This window comes from Phaethon aethereus, assembly GCF_964289735.1.
Source record: "Phaethon aethereus genome assembly, chromosome: 21".
Taxonomy (NCBI): domain Eukaryota; kingdom Metazoa; phylum Chordata; class Aves; order Phaethontiformes; family Phaethontidae; genus Phaethon; species Phaethon aethereus.
Window position 1 is genome coordinate 7,378,893 of NC_138597.1, and position 16,123 is coordinate 7,395,015.

Sequence of the window (16,123 nt, forward strand, 5' to 3'; positions counted from 1 at the left end):
TAAACCAACACAAAAGAGTACAATAATTTCAATAATTTTTCAATTAAGTCCTAATATACATGTAAAAGTAAGTAACAAATGTTCATAGCTTCTTTAGCAGCAAAATAATTCAACAACACAGTAACTATAAAAACATAAACCTATGAAGAGAACATTTAATTTACCATCAACCAGAAAAGAACAGGAGCACAAAGAAATGACCTATCAACCAATTTTACCAGACAGTCAGAAAGTTTTTTTTACCACATTTCAGAGGGAATATACAACAGCAGAGCGCAAGTTTCAAACTGGGATTTAGTTATACTACTTCAAACTACTTCAGTTAACAAAACACACATATATAAAATGGTTTCAAACCATTATTAATGCCTACAAGTAGTCAGACCCCTCTACATTTCATCAAAAAGACAGTCCCTTCAGATATAGGGACTCTGAAGACCATACTAGGACAGTTAAGTGTATTTCTTCTTTTCAAGTGCTTTTGTGCCATGTAAGATTTAAAGGCTTTACAGCACTGGTGCTGTGGCAGAAGATTTCCAAGTGTAACAGAAGACACACCTAGCAGAAAAATTATCATTTTTCAAAGAATAAAGGATAAAGTATTGTACACCAGAGAATGTACAAGGACAGAAAAAGAGTGAACAATAACCTTGCCATGCTTTTTCTCAGGAAGCGGACTGCTTTTTCATTGTTCCTTTTGGCATCTTCACGCATTTTTTTATGCCTTTCTTCATATTGTTTCTGGGCTTCCTCTTCTTTTCTACAAAACACAGGCAAATCTACAGTTGCAGCAGGACTAAGGAGACCTCGATTCCAACACAATGACATCTAAGGGTGTGTTGGGGAGTTCATTAATATATGCTGAAATTAGTCTTTCCCTCCCCTTCCCCCGCCCCCCCCCAGTCTCTTGTTTTCACAAAACCTATAGACAAATTGATAAACTGGTATCTTCAAGAAATCTGGGGAACTCGATCTAAGTTGAGAGGGTCCTGGCAGCCAATCACAACACAGACACATGCAGTTAGACTGATCTAATAAACTTCATTTCCTTAGACAAAAAGTATTCACAGTTTTTGTCTTTAGTAAGTTTGTTTTCATAGATCAGAAATCTTGCCCTGCATAACTGCAAGACGGTGGGTAATTCTTATTTTAATTCCATTTCCTCATAAAATATTCCTGAAGCAACACTCAGCTAAGAAACACAATACCACTGGTATTTGAATTAGCTAATCTTCTCAACACCTTAAATAGTGAATTGGCTAAAAATAAGACAGAGAAAGGAAGCAGAGTCTGACTTATAGGAGCTTACTTTTCTCTAGACCACCGATTTTCTTCTGCTTGCAGTGCTGCTATTTTTTCCTTCCAAATCCGCTCTTTGGCTCGTTCTTGGTATTGCATCTCTAGCTCCTCCTCATCTTTTTTAAGTTGTTCATGGAGGATTTCATATTTTCCCTGCTCAGTTTCTATTTGCCACATCTCAAGCCTTTAAAAAAGAAGTGTGAGCTGTTTTTACTGAAATGCTGACATTCTTTCACTTACTTCAGGCTATTGAGTAAGTCAGGCTCTATAGTAAAAACTAAAATCTAGCCATGTTTTAGTTTTTTTTTTTCAATTAAAAAATCATACCCTGTTACTGACACAGGTATCGTACCTTTCAGACCAAGGCTCACATCTAATAGTAGATCTCATTTTAAACACATCAAAAATATCATTAAAAAAAAGTAAAAAAATAAAGCTCAAGGTTCTGTTTCCCAAATTCCTATTTATCCAGCAGAAAATATGGAAACCAAGAAAAATTAGAAAAATAGCTTTTTCTTCAACAGTAAATAACTTCAGGAACAGGCGATAGCTTTTGTTCTTCTACATTTTGCTGAAGGAATTTAGATATGATAGGGACACATCTAAACAGATTAATACACTTATTGCTAATCACACAATAAACAAGCATTTTTAAGCTATTATACAACACTGCAGCAGAACATACTGTATTCTGGTTAATCACATCTATAAGCTCGTGCTTGTGTTCCTCCTTTGATGTGGTGGCATTAGTAGTTGTACCTCTGGTGCCAAAATACAAGCACGCTTGCCTTCTGCGAAAGACAGTTTTATTCTGTCCTATATAAATAAATAACTTAGTGTGTGTGAATAATCAATTACAAGCAGTAATATTAGCTTAGCATAAAAATACACAGTACCACTACGATGTCTCCATCATTATCAATTTCAATCTTTTCCTTTATGCCCCATAAAAACCACTAAGAAGCATAAATTAGAAGTGTTTATGCTCATTCTGAAATCAGTATCACAGACAGGTTGACTTTAGTCCAGCTTATTTTCCATGTAAAATGAGACCTGTTTAGGTCCACAATGTATGCACAATGCCAAATAAAACAAAAACTTCATTTATGTGTGCAAAACTAACTCAGGAGCTGAGCCACAGCAACCAATTTCCTAAGCAATGAACTGTTCAGGCTAAAAATTGCTCTCAAGATCCTTTGCCTTGCAGTTAACCTCACATGACCTCAAATGATGTAGTTCAGTATTTACAAGCAACTTCTGTAGTCATTAACTTTTGAATCCATTAAACAGCATATGAAGACCATAATAAAGACTGACTCCCATCACACTGTTTTCTCATTCCCTCACTTACGTGTTTTCTTTTAGTGTCAAAGCCATTTTCAACTCAAAATCCTTCTCTTCCTCCAATTCAGTGCACAGTCGTCTGTGCATTGCCTGAAGGCGGGACAAGGCTGCGCTGTTAACATTAAGAAGAAAAAAAATCAGAAAGAAATTGAAACTAATAAAGGTTAAAAAAAAATCCCCCCCCCGCAACAATAAATCTCAGCTTTGAGATTGAGATTTATGTCTTAGAATTCCATTAATTTATGCAGTCTCTTATTTGGCCTTCTAAGTGTCCATCCTTCATTCAAAGGCATAGCTTTCTTTAAACTATTACACATTGGCTGAAATTTACAGAGGAGTATTTATTTCAAAAGCACTGACCAGTAGCTTAAGCTGACTATTCATTTCTCAAGCTGATAAAAGTAGTATTATTAATGCAAATAAGTTTAGGCAAACTTAGGGAACCTAGGCTGATTTTGCTTGTAAAATGGCATTACAATATTCCATGTACTTCGCCTACAATGGCAGCGTTGCCATACAGTTGTTTATTTTCCTTGGTCTTCTCTACCCAGGAAAACTAATAGACAGTATATTACAGAATTAACAGACAGTGAACTAATTATATTCAACATAAGCTCCCTTCCTCAAAATGAAAATTGGAAATGGATCTTCTACCTGCACTTACTACTCTAACTTCAACATTTTTCTATTGTCCGTCAGTAATGCTAATGGTAGCTAGTATTTTCATTATTGCTAGAACATGATGCCTTTGAGCTTCATAAGCCAGAAATTTATCAAGTCTTCTTACTCCACTATTCACTTACTAAATATAATAGATTGTGAGAAGTGCTATTTTTCTGCATATCTAGACCTCACAACTCAACCCATCATAAGCATGAATACTTCTACAATGCTTTTCTGTCTTTGGTGGTTTTTGTTACTGTCTCTTTGAGATCCTGAACAGGGAGTACTAGCACACATCACAGGAGTCTCATTAGCACTCAACTCATCATTTTGTTTAAGCAGCTGTTCCATTTTGGCAGTTAACCTACCTTTATTATTCTATCATTCATTGATATACTAACTTGAAGATTAACACAGGTCATAAAATGCAGCTGCAAAGTTTGTTCACAGTACACTGGTTCCTGGTATACAAGCCACCCACTTCTTTCTATTTAAACCAAATGTGAAGAGTACAGTAGATTGCCTCCCACTTTATAGCAAGTGTGTTTCAGAACAGCTCCTGTATGCAGGACTACTCCTGAAAGGCATTCATGCATTTCACAACATTAAAATAAAACCAAACAAAAAACAGGAAAAGAAATGGCATCTATATAAAAATCATGATTGTAATAGTTACCAGAAGCAAAACCACAGCCTCTAAAACTGCCATAGCACATTGATGTTGGTTTATCATAGTGAATAGAAGTGATTGAGACCCTGATAAACATAATTGACAGTAGTAGGCTAGGCTGATTTAATAACCTGTTGTTGTTATATTTTAAAATACATGCTTCTTTCCCACCCATTCCTAATTTTTCACCTCTTTCTGCACTGATTTACCTAACAGAATACTACCTTTAGACCAGAAAGCATAGAGATCAATGACTCTTAAGCCAATACACTATTATTCTTTATTTCAAAAGGAGGAATTATTGCTGAAAATATGTCAGCCTGAAAGCGACTGCAACATTACTGTTCACCAGCACGGGAGTGAATGCATTTCTATGCTCACTAGCTGGAAGTGCAATACTCTTGTATCAGAATTGCCTTCCAAGCTCATGCAGTCACATATTAACCTAAGAATGGCAATGGGTTTCATCACTGATCCATTAACACCTTTAACATACGTGCTTAAAAATTCCATGAACTGTTCAATAGCATGAAGAGATGAAAACAGGAAAGTTTATCTCATTAGTTACACAGATAAACATAGTGGATGCCTGTAATCTCTGGTATGCAGAAATACTCTCTACCTACACATTGCCAGCCTCCTCCTCTTTCTCTATTTCAATGTCTACATACTCCAGCTGCTTTGCTAGCATCTTGATCCGCAGCTGACAGGTAGTCAGCTTGTCTCTGCAAGAAACAAACAGATCATTTATATTTTATAAGTTCTTTACTCTTTCCCATGAAACTCCTCCTTTTGGGGGCAAGATTCACAGCTAGGATTCCTTCAACCCTCCCAACTCCCCACCACCATCCCATTTTTTTTTTAAGATCTTATTATGAGGTTCTTCAGAAGCCCTTGTTCATGTCAAGCATTTTCTCAAAAAAATCCAGAAAAATGTAACAAGAGTTTAATCTGACCTTATCCGGAGTTCAGATATTATAAAAAGGTGACAACAATATAAACAGCAATTTTTTTACATTAGCCACCTTCAAATATATTTGCTGCTGAAGACCTCTTTGTGACCTTAACATAGCAAAACACTCACAGCAGGTATTTGTCTTAAAGTATGCGATTCTAACATACCACTTCCATCACAGTTAAGAAACTTAAAATGAATTTTCCACTTGATATTTCCAACTGACTGTTGAACCAGCAGGATTGTTTAGACAACACTGAAAAGAATCAGCATGTAAATCTCCCAGACCAAACACCTCTTCTTAACATTCATTATTGTGTTTCATTTTTTCAATTATGTAATTAATTTTTATCCTTATTCCTTAATCCTTTACAAGGGTTCGGGGATATATTGAATATATTATATTAGACAAGTGTTTGCATCACATAACTTTCATGAAAAAATTCTGTAAGTACACCAGTATTTCATGGTTATTTATGCTGATGGATTATGTTCGCTTTAACACTAACCTGGCCTTTTGTACCATAAGTTCCTTTTCTTTGGCTATGTCGTTGAGATCTTTTAGGTTTCTCTGTAAGGGTAGGATACCTGTATACTTCATAGTCTGAATATTATTAATATCACCCAAATAGTGCTCCAAGTTTTCCCTTTGAATTGAAACACACAATTAACAATGAAAACATAATGAGAAATTGAAAAGTTATGTGAAGTTTGTATGTCATCCACTTATGCATTTGTAGGTTAATTGTCTTCCGTTTTATTCTAGCAGAACTGTTACAAATACGACCAGTATAAATACAGCAAACAAATGAACATATTCTGTACAAGAAGTTTACATGCACGCACTTAAGCCAAGATTTTTAGGCTTGGCTATCTAACATTGAACATGTATACCCAGGTTTAATGCATTAATTATGTCTTTGTTTTGAAATGCCTGTGACCCCTAGGGTTTGCAAATTCTAGTCTTCCTGAACAATAGTTTAAAGCTTTAAAGGGAACATTCTAAACTAGTTTAAAACATATTATATACAGCTGATCAGTTTGTGGGGCGAGCTAATCTCTTTTATCATTTTGGTCTGGTTAAACATGTAGGAAGAAGAGGTCTGAAGGTTTGGTTTGGTTGGTTGTTTTTTTTAATTGTTTTGGTGTATTTTGAGTTTCTCTGTTGATAATGGTAATACTGTCAGCATTTACTGGCATATGTGCTATGCAACTTCCCACATACGTATATTAATAAGCATTATTTGAGCTTTTCATCATGCCTTATAACCCTATGCGAGGTCATTCAAGGGCAGAGATTAATAGTCTTGTCAAAGCAAGATGAACTGTGCTTTGATCTTTGTGAAGAGAGCAGTAACTACTTAAGGCCACATTCAAACCACCAAATTCCTTTTCATGCATGACCTCTGTTACATGTAGATTTTTTTCTTCAGGAATAAATGCACTGTACCATCTACTTGCAAAATCAACGCAGTACTAACCTACCATACCAATTCTGTGCTAATTGACTTCACACTGTGGTACAAAACTCTGTATATATTAAAAAAACCCTTAAAATCCAACACTGATATTCTTCAGCAGACTTCTCTTTTTTCCAACAGCTCCTGATGTTCTACAAGTACAGAGGGATATGAACACGACACTACATACTATTACAAAGAGCTGGCTGGGTTTTAGAAGAAGTGTAAATTGGTCAGTGTCATGCTCCTTTGAGGAGAGTCAATTAGCCCACATTAATGTGGTGTAATCATTGTGTTATATGTACATGGCTACAATGGCTTCAGATTAACAAGTGTCCAGAGTCTGCCTTTATCTTACTCAGCTCATTGTTTTACCAGTAGTAACCAATTCAATTTATTTTTGTGGAAAGGTCTATATTGCCTATGACTAATTTGAAAGAAATGCATAGTTGAATTAACCAAACCTTCTCTTGAAATGGTAAGTTAACATGATAAAGAAAATGACTGTTAGAACTGGTAACAAAACAAGAAGTTATTTACATGCTAGAATCAGATTTGTCTTGATCTCCTTCAGAAGCATCCGTGTCTCCCACCTTGCCACCACCAGCCAACTCTTCTTCAAGCTTGTATTCTAATAGATATTAAACCAACAGTTCAATAGAGACTTTGAACTTTAAAATGCAAAGCTCTAGTATACTTGCTGTCAAGTCAAAACATGGAAAATCAGAGATGACATTTTATAGCATTACTGCAGCATATAAAAAAAAACAACCTGGCAAAACACACAGGACTACTATTGTACACCTGCAAACCAAAACAGGAAATGCTCTCTGCCTTCATTATGGAAGTGTCACCAACAATCCAATGTATGTGGGAAAAAAACCGAAACCAGAAGCAGGGTGGGTCTAATATAGTGACAGGTTTTGGCCAACAGTTTGTTTATCTTACACTACCTTATCCTACTGTACTGTGAAGACAGAAAAACCTTTTTAAGTATTACACGATCAAGAAAATGACAATAAGAATAGCCCAAGAACTCTTTTTAACATAAAGATCAACATTCAGCAGTACACCACACGATAATCTGTAAAATGGTAGATATGTTGCCTCACATAGTATCATGAAACATACTTTTGGCCACAATGACAGATATTGTCTGCCTATTAAGAGGTATCTGGTGCCAGTTTAAATGTCTTAGGCTATCCAACATCTTCAGAGAGTTGAATCTGTGGAAAACCTATGCCATTCTGGAGCCAGATGAGAGAGTCTAGAGCACTTCAAGTGGCACTAGATGCCAATGCATGAGCAGCTGAATCAAGTATATATGGTCAAATATTAGATTTTCACCATCAACAACTCTGAATCAAAATGGCTTATGGAGGTAAAAAGCAGAGAATTTACTGCTACAGAAAAAATGGGTTAGATGTGGATTAGTTACAGCTGTGTAGTGTAATGCTAGAGAACACCTACTGGAATCATTGCATTTACTGGGAACATCATTCTACCCTAGAACTGTACTGTTCCAAATTATTAAATTAGACATGTCAATGCTAGTTTTTTGTAAGCTATCAAAACAAGTTATCATTTTCACCTTCCCAGTGTTCTTTCACATTAGAGAATGGACCAGATTTGTCATCTTTTTCTTCTTCTTCCAGAAATCGTAGAAGAGATTTTTGTTCTTCTTCATTACTATAACTGATCTCGTTATCTTCCATACTGATAGTTCTTTCAAAACACCCGGGCTAAGAAAGAGAAAAGCACACATTTTATATATATAATCTCCAAGAACTTGCAATAGTGGTGACTATATCTAGCAATGAATTAACAGCATTCAGTAAATACTTAATGTATGTGAAATAACTGGATACACATACCTTTGTACTAGTCACACATTTTGAGTATCAACTTTAATAAATCTCTTAGAGAAGAAAGGACACTGCCAAATTCTTTAATGCTTTTAATAACAATCAGTTCAAAAATAAAACACACCTTATGAATGTATTTTATCCACTTTGGCAACCACTTTACCTAGAATAATAAGGGAACAACTCGAACAAACACTACTCACTCTTGTGTCTTACACGGTTCTTCCATGTTAAGTAAACTGTTCTCAAATGTTGATACAATTTATTAGAATTCAGTAAATTCTATAGGTAATCTAGAATGGGTTATTACCACATGGTTGAGCATTTCATCACGATCTTACTCATACAGAAATTTTACATACGATTAATTTTAATGAAGATGGTGGCTTAGCTTTGAGTGCATTTATGCAGATCCTTTTGCAGAACTCAGAAACATAAACTAGAAGAGACTATCTATATTCTCTAGTTAAGGAACAGAGAAAATTGGAATTTTAAGTATGGAATAGACTAAGTGATAAGAACCACCTTAAAACCAAGACACAATTTGTACACTGGGCTATGGTTCATTCAAGGATGCCAGTGGCATTAAAAAGTAACACAAACATAAACCGAGCTGCCAATGAACCAGTAGTAGCCCATGTACACGCTGCTAAGCCACTGCATTGTCAAGAAGTGCAACTCAAACTTAATGCAACAGAGCTTTGGGTAAGTTAGGCCAAGATCTACAGTGTGGCAGAAGGCCCAAAGGCCTTCTATAAGGAATTCACGAGCCAGACAGCAAAAGCCCATTGCTTCCACGAGTCATCATGTTACAGAGCGCCACATGGCACCTGCACCTCGCGCTGTCAAACGTCATCTCGACACTGGATTCACGCCGTATCCCAGCAATACCACGCGCAACTACAGGGCACCACTATGCCAACTGCCAGCAGCCCACCCAAGGGCCGGCAGCGGGACTGCGGTAACACCTCCGGCACCGGAGCGCCTCCCTGCTAACGGCCGCTCTAGGGTCAGCCCGCCGAGCGAGTCGAGGCCGGGGCCGGCCCGGCGGCCCACAGCGCTGCCCCAGCGCGCGGCCGGGGCGACGAGACGCCACCACGGGGACCACCACACCTACCCACGCTCCCTCCCTCTCTCCCGCGGAGGCGGGCCGGGCCGGGCCGGGCCGGACCGACGGGCCGTTCCCGCGTCCCTCCGCACGCCACGGCCCGGCCCGCAGCCTCACCGGCACCTATCTCCGCGGCTGCGCCCGGTAAGCCGTTGGATCCGCTGCCACGGCAACGGAGCAAACCACCGCGAGCGCGCGGCAGGGGCGCCTGCAGGCGCTGAAGGAGGGCGGCGCCGCTTGGGCGGCTCGCCGTGCCCCCCGCCCCGCGGGGTGGTGCGTGCTGGGGTGGGCGGCAGCGCCCTGCGCTGCCAAAGCCCGAGCAGAGGAGCGCGAGCGAGCCGCTGGTTCCGCGTCCTCCCTGCTGAATTTGCGCCCTACAGGTGGGCAGAATTGCAAGATGCAGGGCGGGTATTCATGGGTTTATTCAAGCCAATGAACTACAAAGATTTGAACCAGCTAAGCAATTGATGGTTTTTTTCGCTGCTTGACGATTGTTTTATTTTTAGTGGTGTAGGTTAAAATACGAACTACTATGAAACGCAATGTCTTTCTGCTTTTGGTTGGCAAGATTTTTTATACATTTCTGTGACATCTATACATTTTATAAACTTGCATACATTTGACACGTTCTCTAATATGCAAAAGCAGGACTGATGCTCCAAAAATACGGTGACGTTAATTGCATTAACGTGAATAATGACATGGGTGAGAGTGCTCGTGACACCTCCTTGGCCTGTGTTGGGCACCTAGTTCGGACAATTTCAGGTAGCTGAAATCAGAGAATTTTCAGTGAGCTTTCAGCTTAGAATTTATTCTACATACATTTAAAAATTTTAAGCAAGGTGGTTTTTAGTGAATTCACATGACTTTCTGCAATGCAGAAGTCGTGTAGATTTGAGGTTGGAGTATACACGTTTTAGAATACTGAAGATTTCTGAGTTTCAATCCAGAATGAAGCTGTCTTAAATGTCTTTCCAGAAATAAGCCTGTACTATTCTGACAATAGGATTTCACCATTAGTTACTAATTAAAGGTTATTACAGAAAAAATCATGTGTACTGAGCATGCTGCCCATTTATAATGTCACATTCTGAATGCTGCCTCTAGCTTCAGCAGAAACTGCAGGTTCCTTGTAACTCTTTAATAATTACTACAAGTATGCACAAAATCACTAAATAAAAAAGTATTTTGATGCTATTTTAGTAACTTAACGGAGTAAAGCTAAATGTCTGTATTCATAGAATGTGTCTCAGTTGGAATACTCTGTTTTTCAGAGGAATCTTCTGAACCTGCATGTTTGCTGCCATGCGTTCACTTACCAGATTTTAGCCCTTAATTGGTAATTAACTGGGTTTCCTTTCTATTCTATTCCATGTATTACCTTGACAAAGTTAAGGAACACTGCAGTTAGACTGACAGAAAAGCAGATTCTTGGCCCCTTATTCTTGGCACTGGGCCTAACTGACATGCTAGAGAAACTCAGCTTTTCAAAGATTCAAAGTGATTCAGTTATTAAAATATCGGAACATCATTCTTTAAGCAGAACTCTATACCGAAATAAACACTGTTCTGTACATAGAGACAGAAGGCATTCTCAGATTTATTTAATTGAAAATGTTGCTCAATCGTAAGCAATATTTCTGTAATTTTTTATAGTTGCTATGAGAAGTAAGGTCTAGTTTTTTGATACCATGCATATAAGCACATGCTGCTAATCTAAGTATTTTTTCCACTGATACCCACAGTATAGAGTATATATTACTCACAGGGACCAATTAATTGTCCTACACATGCTATAGGTCATCATTCTTTAGAAATATATGGACATTCTTAGCTCTATAGGCGATGGAATCTTGATTTTATGGCATCTATTCATATTACATAAAGCAAATTACATACAGACATTTGCAGGATTAGAGCTACAAGATGTAGGCTAAAAATATGCAGTGATTAACTGTATAGCTCTCTCTGCAGATCTAGAATAGATATAACTGTTGTTAACTCTGAACCCGCCAGTTCTCACACTCCTATAGTCAGGATGTAAAAGATCCAAGCACATTTTTTTCCCTCAAGAAAACACTTGTAAGAACACCTGGTAATATCACTGATTTTCAGTTTCTTGTGTTATTTTTATTCAGGGTATTTATTCCATCCCAGATTACAACTGTTTGGACAATTTTCATAACAGCAACAACAAAAAATGATAGCTGTAGTTTTAGCAATAAATAAATATGAGTTTAACCTCTAAGTTTCCTAAAAACCTAAACAGCACTTGAGTCAAAAAAGAATAGCTGATTTGCAACTTTGCTGTAAACCACAGTGGATTCTAACCACTGCTGCAGCCAGAGACATAGCATTCAGAGATGATTAGAAATTGAATTGTCGTTCTGTAGGAAATGTTGACATAGTATTCACTCTGAACCGGAACAAAGTTCACATTGCTAATCCAGCTTAATACAGAAATTCCAGATGTTTTGTTACAGAAGTTTTACAACAGCCTCCTTCCAATCAGCACCAGTCATTTCAGAGTGCACACTACCAGTTACACCTGACTGCATGATTTCCTGGCCACTGGTCATGATTTTCTGTCAGGTGAGTAATTTTTCACTAGGGAAAGGCAATCTAAATCTTTATCTCCCATTATAGACGCAAGAAGAGAGAAGATATCTGCAGTTCCTCTGAAAGTGCCAAATTATGGCTCCCCTGAGAAGTTCGTATCTCCCAATCCACAGTTTATGTCTATCAGCTTAAAGTCGGTGAATCTATTCCAGCTTTAAGCTCCAGGAGATTTACAAAAAGGCATTAGTTGATGCTATTTTTCTAGATTTTGTAGGCACTGACCACCAGTGGTACACCTCTGAGAAACTGGGTAATGGAATGTGCACATATGAATTAAAATCTTGTTGTCTCCTTACTGTGAAGTTCAATTTAGAGGCTACTTTAGTACCACCTCATGACCAATCTGAAACTTCGTTAAACTGGGCAGTTCGGTTTGCTATATGGCTACATACTGTGCTCCTACAGGCGGTTGGTATTTCTTCTCTGAATGTTTCCAAGGTGACAGTAGCTCATATATGGAGCTTTCTAGCTTTTAGGCAGGAAGACATGCCAATAATGGAATCTTAATTTTTGCAGTGTGGTTTATATCAGATTACATAAAACAACTTCTCTGCCCCTATTCTATGATACAGATCAATGTTTGACTGTAAACAATGGCAAAACATCGATAAGCATCTTACCAATAAGTCATCCTTACAGATGTAGTAAGGAAGAATGAGAGAGGGCATTTGCTATCAGAGGACTCTGCGGAGGAATGACCAGGGACGACATCAGTTGGGAGTGCACCATTGAAAGCAACACATCTGGAGTGAGACAATCCTCTCCAGTCCTGGAACTAGCCCTGGCTCAGGGGCAAAGTGGCAGATTTCATCCCAAATCTGTTGCACAGAGAGAAGAAAAAGAGGGTGAAGTGTCTGGCCGCACTGCGCTTCATGATTATCAAAAAACTCTGTGCAGACTGAGGGAGGAACTGCATGCTCTACAGAACATTTGGAAACAGATAAAAACTGGATTTCTCAGACAGTGCTTTAGGTGAAAGGAAAATTAACATTGTGGTTATACTGGTGTTTATTAAATAGAAATTTGTGTTGGGGCCATGGGACATTCGTACAGTGCAAATACAGTACAACCTCTGAAATGAGCTAAATATTTCCACCATGCGATTGCTACTGATATTCCCAAATCTCATTTATAAAAATAGGCATATGTGTGTAATTTATATATGTAGAGACATTTGGCGACATTGCAACAACAGTCTTTCACGAGCTGTTTCTGTGGAATCGTGGGAGAGTGAAACTAATTACCCGTGTGGTACACTTTTTGCCTCTAAAAATTATATGTGACCATATGACATCTTTACTTTGCTGGCAGTAAAACCACCTGTCCTGTTTAGAAAATGATCTATTAAGACTATCAGGTAATGCAGTGCAACTGTAAAATAAATCTAAATAATGTCCTTTTGATATGCTCTCAAAATCCTGAGGTAATAAAGGAAAACTTGCTATTTGTGCCAAATCACCAAGCATGTTTTTCCTCAATCCCATCAAATTATGCTCTGCAAGAAATTATTTTATGGTAGCAGTTACAAAAGTATGGATGACTATGATCAGGAAAAACTCACACCTGTTACATGTTCCAGAAGAAAAATACTTGACAAATTTTGAAACGTGGGTTTCTGGTTTAATTACAGTAAAACATTACTTCAAAGTTGTGACCTTTGCTTACTACTTGAGAACGGGTAAATACCTCAAAAAGTAGTAATTGTTACTATAGTAACAAGTAATGATTTAATGAATAATAATGTTTAAAGGATATTTACTTGTAAAATTGTCCAGATGTGGGCAGAGCCCATCAACTTTTGATTGACTGGCATGGTCAGATAATATGGAAATACTGACCTCAGTATCACATTGGTCATTACTACATTGCTTTGCTAGATCTACTATAGCTTTATGTGTACAACAGCAAAGATGAAAGTTTGTTCGAAACTGTGTAATCTCTGACCTGTCAACCTGGTCATGTTGGAGCATGGTTTGATTCCATGCAGTCTCCGATAGTCCACCTGAGCTCCATATGCAAGGTCAGATCATAGGATGGGTATTTTCATACAATCTAGTGCCTGCAGCCATACGGATTGAGGAGAGGTAGTAATTTAGCAGAGTGACAAAAAGGCTTAAGAAACATTCAGTATCATGGTCTGTCTTTTTAAGAATATTTGACAGTTCCAAGCCAGTAACTGAAGGAAAGCTTTAATTATTTTCAAGAGGATTAGATGAGAAAGATTTGGGGAGCTTATTTATTCTGGTTTGTTTTGATGTTTTAATAGCAATCTTAATTGTCTTTTAATCTATCTCTTGAGCAATTTTAATCTGTCATTAACTTTAAAGAGTTTGGGATAGTCTCCTAGAATTGTAGGAAATAAAATATATTGTTGATCATTATTATCCTATCCCCTCTCTTCCCTTTGGCTAATAGGAATTATTCATTTTGAGTTGGGGTGTACATATATATGTGTGTGTATATACACATGTAACATCCTATTTTGCTTAAATATGTATTTGTATGCAGAATTGGCTAAAAACAAGGCTGGATGACCTAGCATTTGTCCTTCTTCTATATGATATAGAAAATATAATCAAGGCCCATATACATAAAATGTAATTTATTTATCTGAGAGAAGCTACACATTTATTTTAGGATTTTGTGGGAATGGATCTTAGAACATCTCTTCTTCTGAAGTACAGACACAAAGGTGTAGCTAAATCAGACCTGTGAAAATAACATGAGATTTTGTTAAACCCAGGCACTATTATGGTGGTGATAGAAAACTCCCCGTGTATATTTCTTTCATTCATGATGACATTATTAATCCAAATCTATAGTATAAAACCTTGATCATTCAAGATGACTTCAGCAGTTGGATAAATATCCCTATGCAATGCCCAGTTAAATGAATGGGACAGTTAATTTTTTCCAGGGATAATCAAAACGCTGATAACGTACCTCAATTACCAGCTTTTTTTCAGAAAAAATATTAAAATCCTGAGGCTAAACATATTCCCATCACAATTGCATTGAAGATTTTGTGGGAAGTCACCTTACCGGTTTTGGCTGTAGAACTGCTGAAAAAGGAGCATAATGGCAGAAGGAGAAGTAAGAAAGAGAACTAGCTTAATGAATTTAGGGAAAATAAGTAGGTAATACTCTTTTTCTTTTTTGCAGTATCAGAACCACTGCCAGCAAAGAACTTTTTCATAGGATTAAAGTGACTAAGTGCTGAAAGTGTAGTTGTAGAAATGCAATTCTTTTGGTAATGTAATTCTTTTAGAGGATCGCCATTGTATTTTAAGTTGTTTTAACGGTCAAATTTGTAGTAATGTCTGTCCCTTTACAGCATGTGTTGCCATGATGTACTTATACCAACACACAAATACACACACTCACACACTTACATATGTGTTACACATGTATAAGACACATATACACACATTCATTCTAAATGTACAAATTGCCTCACCTGATTTTTGATATTTTTACAGGTGTATGCTGAAGACGTAGAAAACTGTCCTTTTTTACTAGTAAATTAGATGACAGCTGTCTAGCCAGAGAAAAACAATGCCAAGGAATTCTCAGAGCAGGTGCATAGCTCATTGGAACGCCATCCTTAGAAGTAGGAAAAATATGAAAAAATCTCAATCTGTTCTATTATGCAGAGAGACAAAATCTTTCTGTGCTGTATGCCATCCTGTCAATTCCATTAGAAATATTTTGGTTTCTCTCCTCCAAAAAAACAGTTTTCATGCAACAATCCAACTACTTGAGTTTAAATTTAGGTCTTTTCCTCCTTAGCGTGCATTAGCTGCCGGCATGACCATTGAAAAGTGCAGAGGAGGGAAAGATCAGAAAGAAAATAATCCCCCACATCTTTCTTACACGTTTATGGCATATGCTCTTATATGTGTATACGTGTTTGTATGTATCATGTACACCTGTACACAATCTGTAGGTAAACCGTGCATTTATTCTCCTTCTGGATCCCACGGGGCTGTGATTCCTCTCACCCATCACCCCTTAGTTGCCATTTGAAATACTGGTATTCAATAATAGCACAAAATGAAGCATTACAAAAAGTTAAATCGAACACTTTACCCAAGGCGCATCCTTTCATTGGATTAAGATACCTGCACATTCATTTTTGCT

General features: G+C 37.6%; 1 protein-coding gene across 1 annotated transcript in view; it reads right to left on the bottom strand.

Moving 5' to 3' along the window:
- The window catches only part of CFAP74 (cilia and flagella associated protein 74), a gene marked incomplete at both ends in the record, with an annotated part of 50,353 nt that extends 37,882 nt beyond the window's left edge, over window positions 1–12,471 (bottom strand). The window contains 9 exon segments of the mRNA XM_082009243.1: window positions 650–760; window positions 1,310–1,483; window positions 2,651–2,755; window positions 4,603–4,701; window positions 5,441–5,578; window positions 6,932–7,022; window positions 9,482–9,722; window positions 12,376–12,432; window positions 12,436–12,471. Coding sequence (XP_081865369.1) covers window positions 650–760; window positions 1,310–1,483; window positions 2,651–2,755; window positions 4,603–4,701; window positions 5,441–5,578; window positions 6,932–7,022; window positions 9,482–9,722; window positions 12,376–12,432; window positions 12,436–12,471 — 1,052 coding nt within the window.
- Window positions 12,472–16,123: the final 3,652 nt, after the last annotated feature.